At 53.6% G+C, this 21,519-nt stretch overlaps 1 protein-coding gene across 2 annotated transcripts in view; it reads right to left on the bottom strand.

The window, feature by feature from the left end:
- Positions 1-16,965, bottom strand: part of Pde9a (phosphodiesterase 9A) — a 95,083-nt gene extending 78,118 nt beyond the window's left edge. For both annotated transcript variants that reach the window (XM_028885059.2, XM_028885060.2), the window contains exon 1: positions 16,751-16,965. In XM_028885059.2, the coding sequence (XP_028740892.1) occupies positions 16,751-16,819 (69 nt within the window). In that variant the 5' untranslated portion in view covers positions 16,820-16,965. The remainder of the gene's footprint in view (positions 1-16,750) is intronic.
- Positions 16,966-21,519: the final 4,554 nt, after the last annotated feature.

Here is a 21,519-nt window from a genome sequence, read left to right as displayed (position 1 = left end):
TTTGTGCTGTGTTGCCCCCCTATGATGGATGAACAGTTCAGGTCTGCCTGGCTCCCAACTGCTGGTATCCAATGCTGCATCCTCGGAGTGAGTATTGATTTTAGCTCCTTCCTCCAAGGAGAATAAACCAATTCATGGTCCTTTTACTTTGTCCATCATAGACTGATTCATTTACTAAAGCTTTTCCAGCTATTAAGCTTTTACATAAGCCTCTGTGGGCTTGTCAGGCTCTGCCCATCCCCAAAGCTGCCAGAGCCCTTCAGGCTGGCTGCTGGCTGAGTGAAAACCAGCTGGGCCACTTTCCCGAACAGCCAACTCCACAACAGGGGCATCGCCTTCACATTTTTGGAGGGGTTAAAAGGTGGTGGTGGTGGGTTCTACTGCCTTTTCAGTGCCTCAGAAACAAGTGTTTAATATGAAAATATTTAATATGGAAAAGAGACTGGGACCAAAACACATAATGACATGTTCACCTAAGAAAACACTGCAAGCTGTCTATGTATTATTGTCTGTCTATCCATCTGCCCACCCACTATCTGTCTTAACACCTATCTCTCCATAATCTACTCATCCATCATCCATCTACCAACCCACATATCACCTATCCATCTATCCATTATCTATCCTAATGCCTACCTCTTTGTCCATCACCTATCTTATCTACCTCTCCATCCATCCATGTATCCATTCATCTACCCCTATTATCCATTCTATCTACCCACTCACTATCTATACTAATACCTATATCTCCATCCATCACCCATCTTATTATCTACCTCTCATCCACCCACTTAGCCATCACCCAGCCATCCAGTATATCATCTATCTAGTCAGCCATCCATCATCTAGCCTAACATTACCTATCTATTCACCTACCCATCAGCCACCTTACATCTATCCATCCATCCATCCATCCATCCATCCATCCATCCATCCATCCACCTACCCACCACCCATCCACATCTGAATTTCACCCCCAATTAATATTTTACATGTAAATTTGAGCACACCGCTCATTCTGATCTGTCTCTTGCTTTGGAGTGCTTAGCCATGACGTCACATCCAAGATGGTTACAGCTCACCAGCAGGCAATCATGCTGTTTTGTTTGCTAAAATAAAATCTGTATTAGTCCTCATTTCCCTTTCTAATGCAGGAGATGTTTTTCTGGTCATTGCATTTGAAAAAGAGTATGAAATAATAACAGAAATAACATTTATTACTGTGTTCCAGACCTATTACTAAATTATCTTTAAGAAGGGTGGGGGGACCTTGGCTCTAGGTGCATGATCACACACGTGCTGGAGTGAACGGACCCCACTCCCATCCCTCAGGGTTCCCAGCACCTGCCCTATGGCTCCATCACTGCTCAGCCTGCTCCCCACCGGCCTGGCTTCCAAGCTCACAGTCAACATTAGTTTCACCCATGTTTCATGGTATATTTCTAAATATAAAGGCTGCCTCTTAAGACAGACCCAGTGTGATGAGTGCACAGAAGAAAATTCCTAACAGTCCCCCTGGTCAGGTCCCAGTGCGGAAAGAGATGGATTGTGGGTGGGGCGGCCGGCGTCTTCTCTTCTCACCATTTACTAACACACATGCTACTTCTGATCCCTAAAGTACCCCTCCAGGCTGGATACTCCAATTTTTCAGACTCTAAGGCTCAGAAAGTTAAGTTACTTCCCCAGCGCCACACAGCAAGGGCTTAGGGAAAGAAATGAAGGGCAATCTACAAGACCGAGTGATGTCCCGCAGAAATGTCATCCAGTGACTCCTGCAATGACAGCCATAAGCAAGCCCACGGTGCACTGTGGGAGCAACGAGGTCCAGAGGTGCCTAGATCAGGAGCTGATGTTCTGCACATACAAAGAGTAGCGGCCCCATCCTGTCCCAGGAACCCCCATCCCCGGAGAGGTCCGGAAATGAAAGATCCAGCAAGGCCACTGTGTGAGCCAGCTTTCCCTTCCTGGAGCAAAGGCCCAGGACAGCCAGCTTACAAAGGGGACATGTGCTTTGACTCAGGGTTTAGAGGTTCTAGTCTGCAGCTGGCCAGCAATGAGGCGGCATGCTCTCAGGACAGACAGGCTCGTCACTGCTCTCTCCTTGTGGCTACCACACGAAGGGAAGAAAGACGGGGCTACTAGGTTCCCAACATCTCCTTTGAGAGCACACATACCCAATGGCCTAAGTACCCCCCCATTAGACTACACCTCCTAATGACCCCTCCAGCTCTCGAGGATATCCCAGGCTGGGGACCAAGCCTCCAACACATGGGCCTTTGAAGACTCGTATCCAAACCACAAGGCTCACTAACCCAGCTGATGGAAGACGTAGTTCTGAGGTGGCATCCCAAGACTTTCTGATGCCAACTCCACCTGCTTCCAAGTTCTTCCCTGAGCCTAGGATATTGGACTCCCACCTGGCCCAGAGGGAATACTTCACCCTAGAAAGACCCAACTACACTGCAAAAGGAGCATAGTATCAGGGTTCCTGGTCCCAAGCCCTCAGCATCGGACAACGGGTGGATTCTTGGGGGCTTGAATCTGCGCGGCTACAACGGGAACCCTCGGAGTCACTGGAAGTGGTGGGAGCCAAGAAGAGGTCGGTGTTCATAACCACATGCCCAAAGCCTGAGCCACATTCTCATCTGCACTGATGTCCTCCTAATCCCGGCATCCAACAACGTTCCCTCCATGACCAAGTCTCTGCAGATGTAGTTCTGAAATGAGGCAGTCCTGGATTACTTAGGGGTTATCCCAAGAGTCCTTATACAGAGAGGCAGACAGAGACTGACATGAAAAGATGTTATGAAGCAGGCATTTGAACACTCTGGCTTTGAAGATGGGAGGCATGAGGCTATTGCAGAGGGATACTGGTAGCTTCCATGAGCTGGTGAGGTAGGAAAGGCTTTTGCAGGGATTTCAGAGGCAGCACAGTCCTGGTGATACCTTGGCTCAGGTCCAGGGAGATTGAGAATTTCTGTCGTGTTAAAGCCAGGGGATCATGACCAGGACCACGTGGATTAACTTCAAGTCCCGACTCTAAGGAGGCCGGAATCCTTTCTGCAGGTGGCAAAGTTCTGAGGATAAGACAGGCGTGCACCAAAGACCAGAGCCAATGAGAGGGCTACACAGGGAGCCGGCAGAGGCTCAGGGGCCAGTGCGGGCCACTCCCCGTGAGGGCTGCTATGAGCCTGGTGGGAACAGCGTGAGAGAGAGGAGGTAGAAGAGCCTGGCATCTATGGGAATCCCTCCTTGGGCAGCAGGGCAAGGGCACTCCGACCCCTTGAACCTCCTCTAGCTCCCTAGGTTGCCCGACCGCTGGCAGACTCTATGATCTGTGTCCTTGCTTGTGTCCATGCCGGTGTCGGGCTCCTGGGCTTGGGTTTGTCTGTGGTGCGCGATACACTCATCTTTCCTGTCAAAGCTCTGGGTCGCTTTGCTTTTTTTTTTTTTTTTAACACCTCTCGTCTGAAGCCGATGTCACAGCTATAAATAATAGATCATAGGAGTTAAGTGGAGAGAGAGAGAAAAGAGACCAAAAGACTTTTTTTAAAAAGGCTGTGCAGAGCTCAGGGCATAGGATGGGTTTGCGGAGGGACATTTCTGGGACTCCTCTGATAACAATCTGGTGGCCTTCTCCCTCCAGGGGTCCCCTATAATCCTGGCTTCAAGATAGCACCCAAGAACGGAGCTGTAAGAAGATGAGAAAGTGAGAAAGGCTGAGGATGGAAAACAGAAGGTCTGACAAGGGGAGACACTCCCCTGTGTAGTCCTCCTCCAACAGACACTCAACAGAGAGCTTTGAGACCTCGGAACACGCTGTGGCTTTGAAGTGTTGGTCACCTGCTGAAAGCTTGTCCCCAGCTGACGAAGGCATCAGGAGGTAGCAGAACCTTCAGCAGATGGGGCCTCACTGGTGGAAGGTCATTGGCGGGGGGGGGGGGGTATGCCCTTGATGGGGACACCGGGACTCCAGCTTCTTCTCTGTCTGTCCTCTGCTTCCTGCCCTCCAGGAGGTGAGCAGCTCTGCCCCACCCTACCACATGCTCCCAACCATCATGCCCCGTCTCTGCATAGGCTCAAAGTGATGGGGCTCAGTGATCACCACGGCAACCTCCAGAAACTTCCCTCCTTAGAAGCTGCTCTGAGGCATTCTGTCACTTGATAAGAGGCTGGGGATGATGGGAAGCAATGGATTCTGTCATTCCCAGCTCCAGTGGGAATGATCTAGAAGAGAGATTCCATCAGAGCCGCAGTGGGAAGGGCTGTTAACTCAATGAGCCCAGAGCGGAGGCAGACAGTCTTTATGATCCCCTTGGGGTTGAGAAAAGGCCAAGCAGCATGGAAGATGGTCCAGAAGGGGGACCGGGAGGATTCAGGGAGGTGGTGCCCTGAGGCTCTGAAGAAGGCTGCTGTGTGGCTGGTATGGGACACTTGCTGGGAGCTGAGGGCTTAAGACCTCAAACCAGAAACTCCCATGAGCAGAGGTCCCAAGACATATCTGAGAAGCAGACGGAGCTTTCCTTCCAGTGAGGGGCTGGTGATGGCTATGAGTAGAGTGGGTCCCTCCCATGCCACCCTTCGCCCATATAGCTGGCGTTACTATGTATTGCTTTCAGAATAATTTAAAAACCCCTTGAAGTACTCTACCCATCTGTCCAGCTAAGGACAGTGTCCACACTGGTCCTTCTTTTCCCATCCCACCTGTTGGTTAAAACGGCATTGCTGCTCCTCGTGGCTGCCCGTGGCGGCCATGCCGACAGAGAAGAGTGCTAGAGGAGAGTCACGAGCCATGGTTATCACTTAGAGCTTTATTGGGAAGAGGGAGAGAGAGAGAGAGAGAGAGAGAGAGAGAGAGAGAGAGAGAGAGAGAGAGAGAGAGAAGGAGCGGAAAGGAAAGAGAGGGACGCACAGAGGGCCCACCCGCTTTTTAGGCTGGGACACTGTCGCAGGCTGATGACGTAATTAAGGTCAGAATCCTTACACCACCCACCAGGAGCTATGACATCTGTCCCTTTTGACACCAGAGGATGGTCCCCCTTCACTACAGATTTGGTATCTGAATAGATAGACCCATAGGCTAGTGTGTATCTGGGGGTGGGGGCTCCCCAGAACTTTCTTGGCCTGTCTAAGCTACAAAACATTCTAGGTATCTGCATGTTCCTTATCGGGCCCTCCCTGAGCCAAGAGGGTAGAGAGACCAAGTCTACACAGGGAGAGGTCCTGGGTAGGAAGGCATAGGTCCCAATATGGGGAGAAACAGACATGGGCAGCCTGAGCCACAGGACAGCAGGGAAGCCATCACAGATGGGGGGCGAGGGGTGGCTTGGAGACACCATGAACCTCTCAGGCCACAATGACCCTGGTGATCTTTCCTTCCTCTTTGTCACTTATGACTCCAGCCTCCGGAAGATGGAAAGGTAAGTGCTGGTTTCTATTTCTCTAAGTAGACACTGGGGACTGAACTGTGTCCCCCAAAAACCCTGGCACTCCCAACACTTTAGATCAACGACCCAGAGACAAGGACTTCCCACAGGTGATGGAATTAAAACTGTCATGGTACCCTTCTACGAGACAAGCAGGACACAGATACACACATAGAGAAGGATGTCTATGTAAGGACACAGGGACGTACTGCTTACAATCCAAGGAAAGAGGCCGCAGGAGGAACCAGGCCCGAGATACTATGACCTTGGACCTTCCATCTCCAGGACTCAGTTTCTCTGCTGAAGCCCCCTGTTGGGGACGCGCAGACATGGCGATGCACTCTAATAAGAGACTCTGGAGGCTGAAGGCAATCTAGGTCAATCCTCGTGCTTCCTGGAACCTGGTTTACAGTCCTGCTGGCCCAGTACTGCATGCTCCCCTCCACAGTCCGTGAGTTGGGAGAGTTCTGGGGAAACCAGTCTGTGGTCCCTCCCCCCCACCATATGGGGAGTGGTTAGAAACCCTGTGTACCTTGTGCTGCCACTGGGGTCCTGGTGGAAAAACGGCACCCCATGACAGGAGTGGTCAGCACCCTTGTGGGGTCTCCCCTCCTCCCTCTCACTCTCTCCCCACTTTGGAAGGACATGGCCTAGACCTCAGAGCCTGAGGATCCTGTGGAAACTATCTGTACTTCTCTTGGGCCATGGGCACACCCTGGACTGGGGACTCCTTTCCTTGAGATCCGCACTGCCTACCCTCAATAGAAAGAGGAGCCCATGCGGTGTCTGGCGGCTCATGGCGGTTGGAGAATTCTCACTACTCACCAAGGGCATGGCTTTCTCAAAGGTGAGCTGAATCAACCCAGCAGACATCCCTGGGTGTGCCTGGTGCCCGACTCTGGCAGCTGGAGGTTTGGAGGCGAGTGAGAACCACATCCAAGGGTGGGGTGACCTGGCCAGTATGGCACCTGGTGACTGGACATAGGGTGTGCCTATGTCCACCCACAGGGCTGCCTAGGGAAGGGCCCTAGGGTCATGGCTGGAGGAAGCAGCCAGGAGGGGGGACCCTGGGGTGGAGCAGAGGTGAGGTGTAGCCTGAGTGAACGGAACTGGGAAGGGCCTGGCAGGGAAAGCCAGCTGCTGGGTTGGGCCTCACTTGGGCAATTGGCCCATGCACACTCAGGGCTCGCTGCTGTGGCTCAGTTCACCTTACACTTGTCCAGGGAGGGTTTCTACTCAGCGGTGCACTGTCCCCTGCAGGTATGGCCCTCGGCCCAACCGAGGCCAGGGTCACTGACATGTCCACCCACATCACATGGGCTATGAAGAGCCCAAAGATGTCCCTGAGGGACATAATCTAGCTCATGCCTAGAGCTTACATCACTCAGTTGGAGCCATGGATCCACAGTGTTTGCTTCCAGAAGCGAAGTCTGACACTCAGAGAGGAAGTGTGTATATGTACTACTGTGTGTGTTACACGTACATGAGTGTGTGATTTTTATGTGGATGTATGTAGTGTGAGTCTGTACATATGTGTGCAAATGTGTCTATGTATGTGTGTGTACGTAATGTGTGATTTGTGTGAGGTATCAGTTTGTATGAGGTATTAAGACGAGGTCTGTATTTATGTCATATGTGGCATACATAATTTATGGGACATGTGTATTGGGTAGTGTATGAGTGTGTATGCACAATGTGTGGTGGGAAGGTATATATGGTATATGTTCATGGTATGTGGCATATATATATGATATATGAAAAAGGAGTATTTATGTGATGTGTGTGGCATACATGTATGTGGTGGTGCCCGTATGAGGTATGAAGATGTAATATGTGTTTATGTGATGTGTGGCTTGTGTGGTGTGTCATGTGTGAGAGCACTTATCCAGCGAGGGGCTGGGGTTCCCATGCTGTGACTGTCACCTGTACAGAGCTTCTGCCCTCCATGTCTACCTGCTCCCACGTGCCTGTGCTGCCCCCCCCCCTGCTGTGGTGGTCTGAATGAGAAACATCCCCGAAGGCTCATATATGTGAACACTTGGTCCTTGATGGGTGGTGCTGTTTAGGAAGGTTATGGAACCATTAGGGGGCGGAGCCTTGCTGGAGGAAGTGTGTCACCAGGGTGGGCTTTGAGGTTTTTGTGGCTTGGCCCCATTTCCTGTCTCTTTCTGTTTCCTGTGTGTGGATGAAATGTGCTGTCTCTGCTCCTGACCACCACGCCGGCCTCACAACTTCCCCAGCTTGACAAACTGTGACCCCTCTGAAACAGTGAGCTAAGACAAGCCCTCTTCTCCTCTAAGCGGCTGTGTTCTGTCACAGCAGTCAATAAGGAACCGATCCACCTGCGCTGCCTCTCGGGGCCCCTCCCTGCACCCGAGTCCCCGAACTACTCCATTGGCCCTGGCCATGATGGTACAGACATCACCTCTCACACTGGCTTCATGGGGCTCAGCCTAGACATGGGGCCCAGAGGGGAACTTGTCCCATAGACTCTGTGGTGGTTTCAATAAGATAGTCATGCACAGTCTTGGGTGTTGGAACACTTGGTCCCCAGGTAGTGGAGCTGCGTGGGGAGACTTAGGGGGTATGACTTTGCTGGAGGAGTTACGTCAACGGCGTGACTTTTAAAGTTTAGGGCCCTACACGACTCCGAGTTTGTGTCTCTCCTTTGTGATCGCTCAGCGTCTGGTTCCTGCCACCATGTCTGCTGCTTGCCTCTACGCCTCACCTCCATAATGGACTCTCAGCTCCCTGGAACTGTAAGTCAAATAAACCCTGCTTTGTATAAGTTGCCTTGGTCATGGTGTTTTATCACAGCAACAGAAAGGTAATTAATACAGACTCCCGGTGGCAGCGTGGTCACTGGCTGGATCCACAGTCACCGGCACTAAGCTGCGGCTTTCCTGTCAGTTAGCAGCAGTGATGCCCTCGGCTCTCACAGCAGTCTAAGATATGTCCAAGCACACACAATCGCTGATGTTGAGCCTTTAATCACAGCTTAAGCTTAACGGAGCCCTGCAAGACCCGCACGACACCGCTCCAGGCAGCGGGCTGGAACTGCGTCCTGAAACCCAGCCTTCCGGGCCATGGCTCATTAGGAATGTGAGTTCCAGGTGGAAAGACTGAAGCTCCCCAGGCAGTAATGCCAAGGGCCACCTTTCTGGCTGGGTGTGAGGCTAGAGAAGTTTGAAAAGACTCTGTGGAGAAAGACGTCATGGGAGACAGCTTGAGGGACTGGTTACCATCAATGATCTCTTTATTAAATAAATAAATAAGTAAAATCAGCTATATGCAACTGGCTGCCTGACTGCAAACAGGCCCAGGTGGCTACACCCGGACACTTGTTCTGGTGACTTCTAGACTGTCAGCTCAAATCACCTTGGAGGAGCGAGTAGCCTGTCCACGTGCCAGAGTCCTGGGCGACACAGACCTTCCAACCTCCCCCACTCCACAGGTGGGCTCTTGCTTTCCCAAACCTTCCACACAGGCCCTTTCATGGCCAGGCTGGCTTGGCCTTTGGAGTCGTCACTCAGCCGGGCAACGCTTTCAGTCTGCCACACAAAGGAACGAAACCGAAACCCACAGCCAGGGAGCCAAGGTGTGTTTTGTTCCACCCGAGCCTATGGCCGAGCTGTCCTCCCCTCAAGCAGAGTAAGAGACCCTTATGGCCACCCAGCCACCAATGGAGTAGAGCAGAGGGGACTGTGGCTAAGCCAGGACAGGCATTACTGAACCAAAAGCCCCTGGCAGAGCAGCATTGAAAGATCCTTCATTCCCCAGAGCGAATCTGGACACGTGGTCTGTTGTGGGAGCAAAAGGGATACCAGGGCCACTCACCAACCCAGAGTGAGATGACAGACAGGGGTTGCTCTCAACCAGGCATGGAGACTGGATCTCCTTAAATGTATGGCACGGATAAACAAATAATAAACAAGTAAAAATAGGGACACTTAGATACACCTTCCGAGGGCCAGCCATGAGAACAAGCAAGCACGTCTAATGTCCCCAAAGCACGGACAGACGGTTCCCTTTTCTTCTGTTCCCCCACCGATGGAGATTCTAAGACACCGAGAGGGCAAAATGTGTCCAGCAAAGCCGCACAGCAAAAAAGGTAAAGGAACATCTCTGTCTGTGCTCTCAACTGTGACGTCAGAGTGCCAGGGGATGGGCCGTGTGTCGTCAGAGCCACATCTACCCTCCCATCCAACGCACTGCAGGGCCTTCTCCATATGTAAGTCCCAGGCTGACCCTGTGTGTACTAGGAAGCAAATGTGGGTCTAACAAGAGGCTGGAGACCACCAGGTAGGGCCCCTGACTGTCTGCTCCAATGGGAGACACTGGCACACTGTGGTCTATCTATGTGGTGGACACTACTTAGCCCTAAAGAGGAAGGTAGTCTTGACACCCACCATAGCCCGGCAGGACACTGTGCCAAGTGAAAGAAGCCAAGAAAAGGACACATACTGCAAGATTCACCTGGATGAGATCCCAACTGTGGCTAAATTCATGGAGACTGGATGTCAGAAGAGGGAACCTAAGCCAGGAGAAGGTGGAGAGTCCGTGTTTAACGGAGACCACCAAGCTTCCTTTCTGCTAGAGAAAGTGCTAGTAGAGAATGGACGTGCTGGCTACTCGGCACGTGAGCTATCTTAGAGTTGCTGAGCTGTGCATTTAACCATGTTACATATAGTTTATCACAATTTTAAAAATTAGATAGCCAGTCTAAAGGGCAAAAAAAAAAAAAATAGCAACAGGAAGTTTCTGTTTGGGACAAATGTTCCCAGTGTGTGACTGGAGAAGAGGTGTAGAGGTGTGCAGGGTGAGAGGGAGGGGCTACATGCTACTGCACACTCCCTGTGCCCTGTGCCTCCAATGTGAGCACCAGCTGCCTGCACTCAGGGTAATCTACAAGGCAGGAGGCACGATGCTGTGGGCTATCAGAAGTCATAGTCACATCTCAGGCCCTAGTATCAGTCAGGTCACAGACTGTGTTTTCTGTGGATGGAATTACCAGGCTGCAGCTGGACTCCTGGGAAGCTGGAGTCCTGTGCTCAGGGCAGGCCTTGAAATGAGGCAATACAAAAGCAGTCCGTCCAGACAAGGACCCTGCAAGGAGGTGCTTCCCTGGTGACTCAGTCAGTCTTCCTTATCAAAGACGCGTCTCCCCCCCCCACACACTTCATCGATCAGGGGTGTGGCTTGCTAGGTTACTGGTAGTCTGGTGACTGAATGGGAGGGGGCTTTTTCCATGAAACGAGAGGCCATGGGGCATGCCTGCCACTCAGGTAGTAAAGCCGTATGAGCAGAGTCCAGCTGGGATGCCCTGAGGCGCTCCCATTGTTGGCACTGAGACGGTGCCCACATCATCTCTCATTTGCATGTCAGTTCCACGGAACTGCCTGGACTCCATGCTCTCCCTGTGCCCTTGCTGGACTCCCCCAATGACGAGAGCTGTGTTCTATACATTTCTGCGGCCAGACGGGCCCTCACTCCCAATGCACTCTGGTGAGGTCTCCAGCCCCTTGGCTCCGAGCATGAGTTAGTCCCAATAGGTGTAGTAGCTCCTGTAAGTCAGAGATGGTCCTGTCTTCCTGTTCACGGCTGCTTTGGGTCAGACTGAGTGGATGTGGGAGAATTATAAAGATGAGTAGCAAGGTGGCACCGGCCACAGCTTCTTCTGGGACCACAAAGCTGTCAGGTCTGGGGTGTGAAAGGTATTGAGGAACGAGGCCACCCTGGCCTAAGGAGCAGCTGGACACCACTGAGTTTCCCAGGTGCCCAGCTGCCCCATGAGTCGCCAGCCTCTGCAGAGTCCCTCTGTGGGAATGCCACCACCTCCCCACTTCTCCGGAGAAGGAAGTGACTTTCACATCTTGCCTGGTGAGTGACTGTCAACCTGACACAACCAAGGGTCACCTGGGAAGAGGGAGTCTCAAGGGACAGCCAGATCATACTGGCCTGCAGCCGTGTCTATGGGGAGTGGTCCTGATTGTTGATTGACGCGGGAGGAGGGTCCAGCCCACCGTGGGCAGTGACGCCGGGGCAGATGGGCCTGGCTTGTATAGGGAAGTGGCAGAGCGGTGTGTGACGGTGCATGCCTTTAATCCCGGCTCTCTCAGAAGGCAGAAGAGCATGAGGCAGGGGAGGTGAACCAGTAAGCTGCATTTCTCCCTAGTTTTCTGCTTCAGTTCCTGCTATGACGGACCTCCCTCAGTGACGGACTGGGACCCAAAGCAGAAACCAAATGAACCCTTTCCTCCCCAGGCTGCTTTGGGTCATGGTGCTCATCACAGCAACAGCAACCAAGCCAGGCCACCATCTTCCAGGCAGCAAGGGCAGAATCAAACACTGCAAGGGACCAGGGACACCGTTCTGCGTCCTCCAAGAGCAGAGCTGTCTCTGTGTCTGGGGGCGGTACCAATGTTTCCAAAGGACTGCAGGCCATCAGCAGTCACTTCGAGACAGTGTCAAGCTGGGATCAAGCCTACAGCATCCCTTCCAGGTCAAGGGTCACTGGGAATGGCTGGTTTAAGAGGAACCTCAGCTCAAAGCTGGGCACAGGAGGAGGGGCCGGGGCCTACTCCCTGATTCCTCAGCGACCCCCTAAGGTCCTCTTAGGATACTCCCACTGTGGTGTCCTATCAGGCCCTTAACAGTGGCTTGCTTATTTTGAAAGAAACTGAAAGTTGGGGTGATCTTGCTTATCTTCACAACAAGCTCTGATCCTGGCAGAGACCCAGAAGCTATCTCAGGCCATTGGCCAGGATGGACACAGAGTTGGCATTCAAATGGCCCCTGCTCCCCATTCCTTCCTCCCTAGCTCCACACTGGGCCCCTGGAGGATGAGGACTCCCCTTTCTTCTAGCTCACTGCACTCAGGGAGCCAGGCCCATATTTATTTAAAGAGTCTAAGTTATAAACGTATCATGGGAAGACAAATGGATTGTTCTGGAACTGCTGAAGGCAGCCAAGGGGAGCCGCTGAACCTGCTCTGAGGAGGGAGAGGGCAGCGGAGCCAGAACCCACAGGACGGAACCAGATCGTCTGGCCATAAGAAGCATGTGGCTATGAGTGGGAGGAGGCCCCACAGAGGCAGTATAGCCACTGTGTGTCTGGATGGGCAGGCCCAACTGTTCCAAAGTGAAAGGGCAAGACAGACTATTCTAGGGCAGGACAAGGCCATTGAACCAGAGGACACTGTAGGAGGCGCCATGCTCATCACAGGACAAGGCTGAGGCAGGAGCATTCTTCAAACAGTAGAAGGTGGAACCATTGAAGAGATGGAGGAACAGGCTAGGAAAGAAGACGGAGTTCTTGAGGGCCTTGGGCAGCTGTAAAAGGCACAGGCAGGGCAAAGGATGCCAGAGAAGCAGAGAGAAGGGAGCCACAGTCCCAGTGAGCAACCGAGCAGGGCATGCAGGGCTGAGGACCCTCAGTGCAGAGGGCTAGACCGGAGAGGACATCCTCAAAGTGGAGACAGCAGGTCAGAGTCTGCCAGGTCCACAAAGGCACAATAGGACCAGGCTGGGTGGAGCCCAGGAGTGTGGTGAGAAGTCCCAAGCAGGCCTGGGTACCTTGAGCTCTGGATTCCAACAGAATCAAGGCCGGGCAGCCACATCCACAGAGACAAACCATTTCAAACAGGGACACTGACCAGCTAGCTTCCTCATGCTGCTGTGCCCCGTGGCTTTTCCCATTTAGAACAGAAACAGCTCAGCAAAACTCAAGTGCCTGTTTCCATAGTAAGACCTGGGTTCCAGCTGTGGAGATGGGCTGGGACAAAGCCACAGGCAGTTTAGATGAGTGGCTGAGGGGAGGCGCTTACTAGACCAGGGCCAGGCTCCAACAAAGGCTCCCAGGCTTCCCCCTTACCCAGCTACTGGCTTTTCAATCAACCCAAGGCTGGTTGGCTGGAGGCCTGGAAGGCTTTTTATGCTTTCCTTACAAGTCTGCAAACCCAGGCAGGGCTGAGCTACCAGGCAGGGACCCTCTGGCTCCCCAATATGAATGTCTCATGCTGGTCATCCCTAAGTGGGTAAGCTCAGAGCTCTCCTCCCCCATAGATAAGATAAAGGACCAAGGACTAAGGTCTGGGGGCACGACTCACCCCCCCCCCGCTGCCTCCAGTGAATAAGCCATGAAAGGACATAGGAAGGTCCTCAGAGTAAAGATGGAGGGGACTGAGTTCCTAGAGAGCAGATCCATCTCCCAACTCCCTGCTTCTTTAATGGCCTACTTGAGGACCTCCTGGTCCCCATATGCGCATCCTGGCAAGTTGAGGAACCACGGGGCAAGAATATAGAGACGTGGCTGGACAGGCAACACTGCCCCTTGGCCATTGGGAAAATTCTAACCCAGTCTGTCCTAAAGGCTTCCAGGTCTGCAGGATGGGAGCCTTCCCTACCATCACAGAGGAAGGAAGCCAATCCACAGACCCCACCATGGCCCTCTGTCACATCTCAGCCAGCGGGAAATAACTTAGGGTACCTACCATTGGTGAGTTTCCCATCCCCAGACCAGAAGGGCTGTGATTGCTCACACAGGCTGACGACATGCCTCGGCATCATCTCGGTCATGCTGGCCCCTAGCCTCTAGCATCCAGCTTTAGTGTGTGGCTCACTGGCTACCTGATCGACCTCATCTGTCTAAGCCTCACAACAGCAAGCCCATTCTTATCCCCACCGAAGAGCTGAGCAAACAGACACACGTTGAGGCAACTAACCAAAGCAGAGATGGGAAGTGGAGGTCCTGAAGAGTGGGACCCTGGGGACACGTGGGGTCCTACCAGGGGCCCTACAGGTTTTCCATAGGGTTTGGGAGGACAAGCCCCCCTGAGCCCTCTGATCTTCTACATGAAATGTCCCAGAGATAGAAGCCAGGATCCCCCAGATTCTCACTGCCATTCCCATTAGAGAAAGCCGGGTATTGTGTGCACTTGGAATTGTGTGCACTTGGAATTGTGTGCACTTGGAATTGTGTGCACTTGGAATTGTGTGCACTTGGAATTGTGTGCACTTGGAATTGTCTCTGTGCACAAAAGGCAGCACCGAGCAGGGGCCAAACTGCTTCTCCAGTGCCTTCGACTCCCACCCTGGTAAGAACAAGAGGTTCTTTTCCCTAATACCAGCCAACGCCAGTGTTAGCAATGCGGTCCCCTCCCATGTCGGCCTGAAGCTGAGATGGCCAGGAGTTGGTAGCAAGAGGGATAAAGGGCTGAGATAACACAGGAGTCATGGGCAAGCCCCTCACCAAGAGTGATGACTGCCGTGGCAGAAATCGACAAATGCCTTATCTCATCCCCAGGGCCCAAGCCTTTTCCTGGGAAGTAATAGTGGTTTGTTCCTTGACCTCCCATGAAGAGGAGATGAAATGGATAAATGCAAACCAGAAATGACTGCATGCCGGGAACTTTCAGATATGCCCAGTGCCTGGGAAGAGGAAATACTCCGGGCTAGTGTACAGGTCTCAGCCGGGTGGATGGGCGCAGGGCTTCAGGGCGTGGAGCCCGAGATGTGAACACACACACCAGGAAACCCGAAGGCCTGGTTCTCACCAGGCTAAAGGTTCACCTCAGCACCTGGTGCTAATGACAGGGTGCCCAGGATCAGTGATGGGCTGACCGCATCAGCAGGGTGGAGGCCCCCTTGCCCCACCAGCCTCTGCCCCGTGGTGTGAATGCAAGGATGTTTATGAGTAGGCAGAGACAGAGAGAATAATGCCTCTTGTGTTCTGCGATGTTCCAGGCACTGTTTATATCTCTCATTTACTTCTCATTACAGTCTATAAAGCAGATCTGGTGATCCCTTCACAGACGAGGATGCCAGCCAGAGAACTCAACATCAGGTCTGCCTCCACCCAAAGCCATGACCTTCTAGCCTAGCGCAGGTGCCTGCCTCCACCCACCCTAGGGTTGGCTTGTGGGTGACCTTTCTAGAGGTCACTCAACTTCAGGTATGTCCACTGGGAAAGCCCAGCTTACCCACAGTGACAGACCAGCCTGCCAGACCCAGAACTTACTTGGGCCCTCCTAACCCTTTCTTCTACTTTCCACTGGTTGCCAAGCTGCTCTTTGAGGACCTGTGGGGAGATTTGAGGAAGAACCTGCCACCGCTGGCCAGGTGACACCTCATCTTTCCTCTTTAAAGGGATAAAAGAAGGCCAGCAATGTAGCTTAATAACAGTGTCTGCCTGGCATGCATAAAGCCCAGGGTTCCATCCCTTGCACCAAAATCTAAAGAAACAACAACAAAATCCTCATTTGGTGGGGTAGAGAGAAAAAAAATGCATGTGTACAGATATGTGCTTTGTATACACATTGTATACACATGCATGCACACATTTGGCTGTGTGGAGTTTATGCCTGCATGTGCCCATGTGCACGTGTTTGTGTGCTCAAATGGGCTGTAGCAGGAAGGCACCCAGTAGAGCCCTTCCTTCCTCAGGGAGGAAGAGGAGGGTCGTTACATCTCAGGAGCTGTGCTCCAGCAGTCAGGAACTGGGATCTCGCTGGTCCTGCATCTGAACCTGCACCTGCCCATCCTGCTCAAGAGGCTGACCACTGACGCTTGCTTCCCAGCCCATCCCAAGTCACTCCGCCTATTCAAAGGGGCCACCTAGGAGAGGGATGGTACTTCCCATTTTTCCAGCATCAGGCTGAGGGCGGAGGGTAGGTTTCTCTTACTGATGAAGCCAACCAGCCAAGAGGACACACCTGAGAACAGAGGCCCCATCCATCAGGCATCCCTCCTTGCCTTCCTTGGCCGGGTCTACAGCAAGCTGCCCGGCTTCCCTGAGATGTCCAGCTGAGGTCCAGGAGTAATTTCCTCACAATGGGCTTTTCCACAAGCACTTTAGGGGGAGCTAATGAGACACCCCCCCCCCCCCGTGCGCCCTCCACCCCCGAGCTTAGCTATTGTCCCTTTATCAGTATCAACAGAAGTCAAGGGCGCTCTGTGCCCAAAGAAGGGTCTTTAGAAGGGGAGGGGCCACGGACAAAAGGGGTCCGTGGCGAAGCCCTCTCCTTCGTGGCTCAAGTTGGTTGGGAGGGCAGTGGACAGCAGAGCCGAAAGCGGATCTCTCAGTCCCTGCGAGGCCACAGGACGCAGCGGCAGGACCCCCCCCGACCCCCCCCCCCCGCGCCGCGACTGTCGCCATCCACCTGGGACCTGCCCCGCGGGTCTGCACCGGCCGGCCGCCGAGCCTCCCGGGGGCCCTGCGCGCACGGCGGGCCGCCAGGATCAGTTCCGTCCGTGGGCTCGGAGCCTGCAGTGGGGACACCTGCGCTTACGAGGGCTCACGGAGGCCGCAGGGGAGGGGCGGGGTACCTTCTGGATGCGTCCATCGATGTCCAGGTAGATGGCCTTGGGCCGGTAGCTGGAGGAGCCGGCCCCCATCGCGCCCGCAGCTGCACTTGGACTTTTTTCACCTTACTTTCTCTCCGCGGCCACCGCGCCGGGAGGGCGGGGGCGGGGGGAGGGGCGGGGGAGGGGCGGGGGCGGCCAGCCAACCAGAGCCGGCAGCTCGCGGCCTCCGCACGCCCCTCCTCCCACGGCGCCGGCCCGCCCCGCCCTTCCCGCCCCTCCCTCCCCTCCCTCCCCTCCCGTCCCTTCTTCAACCCCTCCCCTTTGTCCATCCTCCTCCTTTCTCACCAGGGCTCCTCCCTCCCGCCTCTCCCCCTCCTCACTCACTCGGTCTCCTTTCCCCTCTCCCATTCCCTTTCTCCGCCTCCCCTTCTCATCCCGGCCTCCTCCCTCCCAGCCTTTCCCCCATTATTCCTGTTTCCCCGGCTCTCCGCTCTCTCCCCCCCCTCTCCGCCCCTCCTGCTCCTCTGCCACCTTCCTCTACCTCTCTTTCTCACCCCTTTCTTTCTTCCCCTGCCTCCTCCCTCCCTCCTTTCCCTCCCTCCTCTCCCCTTCCCTCTTCCTCATCCTAGTCTCACCCTTCCTCACCTAGGTTCTCCTCCCACTTACTCACCATCCCTTCTCACTCCCCCACCTCCCTCTGCCCTCCCCCGCTTTCATCTCTGCCCCTCCCCTTTCCTCCTCTCCTCCCTCCTCGCTCATTCCGGTCACTTTCTTCCCTTCTTCTCCCGCTTCAGTCACTCTCCCACCTCCTGTCCCTGCCCGAGCATCCTGTCTCCCTCTCCTCACCCCTGCTCTCCCCTCCCTTCCCTTCCCCTCCCCTCTCCTCCCCTGTCTTCTCCTGCTCCTCCCCTCTCCTTCATCTCCTTCCCCACGGGAAGGCAAGCCCCGTCTTCCCTTGGATTCCTGTCCCCGTGACAGCCTGTTTCTAAGTGTCCTCTTCGTACATGTCCACGTTACCCTTTAGCTTAACCAGAGATCACCCCTACACACATGGTCACTCAGTCCCCAACAGTCCCTGGGCTGAGAGCTGTGACCGGGGACCCACAGTGCTGGGAAACCAGCCTCCCCGCCCTGCGGTAACGGCCACCCTCACTTAATTGGAATCGGAAGTGGGGAAAGTTCCTTCCCCCAGCTGGCTGTGCATTCCTGGAAGGGCCGGGAAGGCCGCTTCCCTGGCACCTGGAGTTGAAGGTGGAGCCTAAATTCTCCCCTTTAAGCTGAGGGAAGATTGCCCAGTCCACTATCTGTTGGATGCAGCACTTCCCTTACACACACACACACACACACACACACACACACACACACACACACACACACAGAGTTTTGCTATTTTCCATGGGGGTTGAGGGCCCGTGGTAAGCCGGAGAGGAGAGAATTCCAGGTCTCCTTAGCCTCTGGACACAATTCTCTGGGGCTTTCCCTGTGGGAACAGCTGGGGAACAGCTGGGGGAGCAGCTCTGGGTTTGTTTCTCTTGGAAGCCCCCGTCAAACCGCTGGAGAAGGCCCCTTATTGTTTGTCTTAAGTGGATTTCCAGCCACACTGTCCATCTGCTGGTGTCTGGGTTGCGCTGGCTGAGAACGCCTGGGGCTCCCTGTCCTAGGGGCCTGAGAGGAGCCGGTCTAATCAACTCGGCAGATCGATGGCCCTTTCTGGTCTCTACCTGGTGGACAGCCATTGGCCTTGCCCAGTCCTCCAGACCAGGGATGAAGTCGGGGACTTCCCAAAACAGCATGCACTAAAGCCACAGTTACCCTCACCCTCCCTCGGCTGTTACCACTGGGAGAACCCCAGGAGCAGTGACCCATAGCCCAGAGGGTGGAGGAGGCTCAGAATGCCTGCTGTGCAGACTCTGGTGACCACCGGGAGGAGAAGGAAGTGACCACCTTCCACCCTCAGACAGTCCAGCCCCCACATCACTTCAATAGTTCTAATCCACCCAGGCTGTCTGGCAGCCCATGCCCGCTCCCCCTGGTACAATGAAGAACCCCTACACAAAGCTTGGCACCTTGAGAACGACTTGAAAGTGACGAGTCTGAAGGCGGTGGTGGCACGCAGGGCTTTAAAGTGGGGTCCGACACCACTGGGCGGTGACAGCTGGTCGCCTGATTGGCAGTGGAGATCTTGTGACCTCAGAAAAATCAAGCCTGTGTTTGTTGCCAAATGAGCCAACACTGTCTGAACTGATGGGCTGCCTGCTGTTAGGGCCGTGGCATGCTCCCGTGCAGCCTGGCATGCCGAACGCGCCATGTGGCAGATGGCTTCCGTGTTCCTCAGACCTTGCTGTCAGCTGGCCTCGTCTCCTGGCACGGGTTCCTTCAAGACCAGGTGTTTGTCCCCAGTGACCTGCAGCTTGGAGGGTGTGGCTCTGCGTGTCTGCTCCTGTGGGTGCTGGGCACCAGGCAGGCTGGCTCTTCCAAGGCTTGGCTGGCTCTGTGGTGAGAATAACAATCACACCTAATCTTATTTTGCATTGGGCAGCTTTCCTCTCAGGAGACACACCAGACCTCTGAACAGACACTTATTCACTGAGGCAGCAACTGTGACCCAGAGGGGAACACTTGCCCCCCTCCCCTGTTCCCTTTGGAGCTACCGGCCTGTCCTTCAACAACAACTTCGGCTGTATTCAGAACTGTTCCAGGTGCTGGGGGTACAAGGTATGGGAGTGAGTAAAATTACCCAAAGCTCTGGATGGGAAGGGCTGGCACTTTTGAGGGTGAGACTAGACGAGGTTGACGAATAAATACGAACGTGGAGTATTGAGTAATATCTAGTGCCAAGGAGAAAAATCATTCGGGGACAGGGATAAAATGTGGGACATGGGAGCTGGGCTTCAAGGTTCACTTCATGAGCTGGTGATCCGAGTGATGGACCTTCCAGCCAACAGTGCCTCCCTCCAAGGTCTTGCTCAGGAGGCCGGGAGAGCTAGAATGGAGGGCACAGGCGTGGTTCCAGACAGGTTCAAGAGGCAGCCCCGGTGAGTTACACGTGACTTCAGGTTGCTGTGTGTCTATCTGATGCAGCCTTATGGGAAGTTGTACAGAGGCGGGAGGTGTCTGGCTGAGTGTTTACCAGGGCTACCCTGGCTGTTGAATGGATAGTAAAGGCTGTCAAGCAGGGTCACCAAGTGGAAGGTCAGGTGGGGGGCAGTGACGTCATCTTCACAAAGCATGATGGCCATTGGGACCATAGTAAGGGTGCAGGGCCAGTAGAAGATTATGTATATTATATATGATAAGCTCACATAGTATATAATTGAGATATATGCGTGCATACATACACCTCAACATATGATGTGCCTGATAATTGGGAGTATTTTAAGTTAAACATGCCTGTCATTTACCTAACATACACAGTGTAGCATTGACATTTTCCCCTTAGGATATTGGGGCATTGTGCTTACAAATTTCTGCCTAGTTTTGAGAGGGGGTGGTGGCAGAGACTGAGACTGACTCATACAGCCTGTCATCAGCACGGGGAAAGATCTGAAGGGCAGTTTCTCTGGAATGCATGTGACTTTGTCACCGTAGTAAGGAAAATGTTAAAGTTGAACTATCATCTAAGTTCAGGACCATTGCTACCTACGACAGGTGTTGGCTCAAGTGATTGGCAGCGAGCTGGAGACCCAGGAGGGCCAATGTTGGTGCCTGTGTCTGAAGGTTGAGAGCCCAGAGACCTGCTGGCTGGCGTGCATCTCAAGTTCAAGGGCAGAACAATGCCTGGCTTAAGCAGGCAGAAAGAACAAACTCTGTCTGTCCCCAACTCTCTGTTTTATTAAGTCACTTAATGGGTCAGATGAAGCCCACCAGCAGGGAGGTGGACAGCCATCAAATGTAACCTTACCCAGAAGCCCCCTGTAAGACATCCAGGATGTAAGACATCGTGCCCCATTAGACTGACCCACAGAATTGACCCTCCTGGGGTAGGAAATTATTTGCATTCATGTCCAACGTCTCCATGCCAACTGTCTTCATGGGTGGGCATTATTTCTCCTTTCTGCCATCCATTCTTTGTTTTGCCTGTACCAGAGCTCAGGCCTAGGCATCTCTTGGTTAAGGTAAGTGCTGGCCTCTTTTCACCATCCACAGCAGCCTGGGGGCTCCTAGTGTCCTGGCATACAGCCCATGTAAGTGCCTCAGAATCAAAACAAAACCAGAAGAAACCATCAGCCCCTGCCAGGGGGCCTGGGGATCCTGGGCCAGGTGGAGGCCATGACCTGCCCACCTCCCTCTTGGGTTGGCCTTAGATCTTTTGGAAAGTCGGTAACTGTCTTAGTTAGGGTTAATGTTGTTGTGAGGAAACACCATGACCAAGGGCAGCATGGGAAGGAAAGGGCTTATTTTGTTTACACTTCCATATCACAGACCATCATCAAAGGAAGGGCAGGAACTGAAGCAGGACAGGAACCTGGAGGCAGGAGCTGATGCAGAGGCCATGGAGGAGTGCTGCTTACTGGCTTGCTCTTCATGGCTTGCTCAGCCTGCTTCCTTATAGAACCCAGGACCACCAGCCCAGGGGTGGCACCACCCACAATGGACTGGGCCCTCCCCCATCAGTCACTGATTAAGAAAATGCCTCCCAGGCTTGCCTACAGCCCAGTCTTATGAAGGCATCTTCCCAATCAAGGTTCCCACCTCTCAGATGACTCTAGCTTGTGTCAACTTAAAGTAAAAACTATCAGGACAGTGACTGAGCTCAGTCAAAAGTGGTGTTAAATAGAGCGACCTTCTCG

Source organism: Peromyscus leucopus, chromosome 16_21, assembly GCF_004664715.2.
Source record: "Peromyscus leucopus breed LL Stock chromosome 16_21, UCI_PerLeu_2.1, whole genome shotgun sequence".
Taxonomy (NCBI): domain Eukaryota; kingdom Metazoa; phylum Chordata; class Mammalia; order Rodentia; family Cricetidae; genus Peromyscus; species Peromyscus leucopus.
This window is presented reverse-complemented; position numbering and strand designations above follow the sequence as displayed.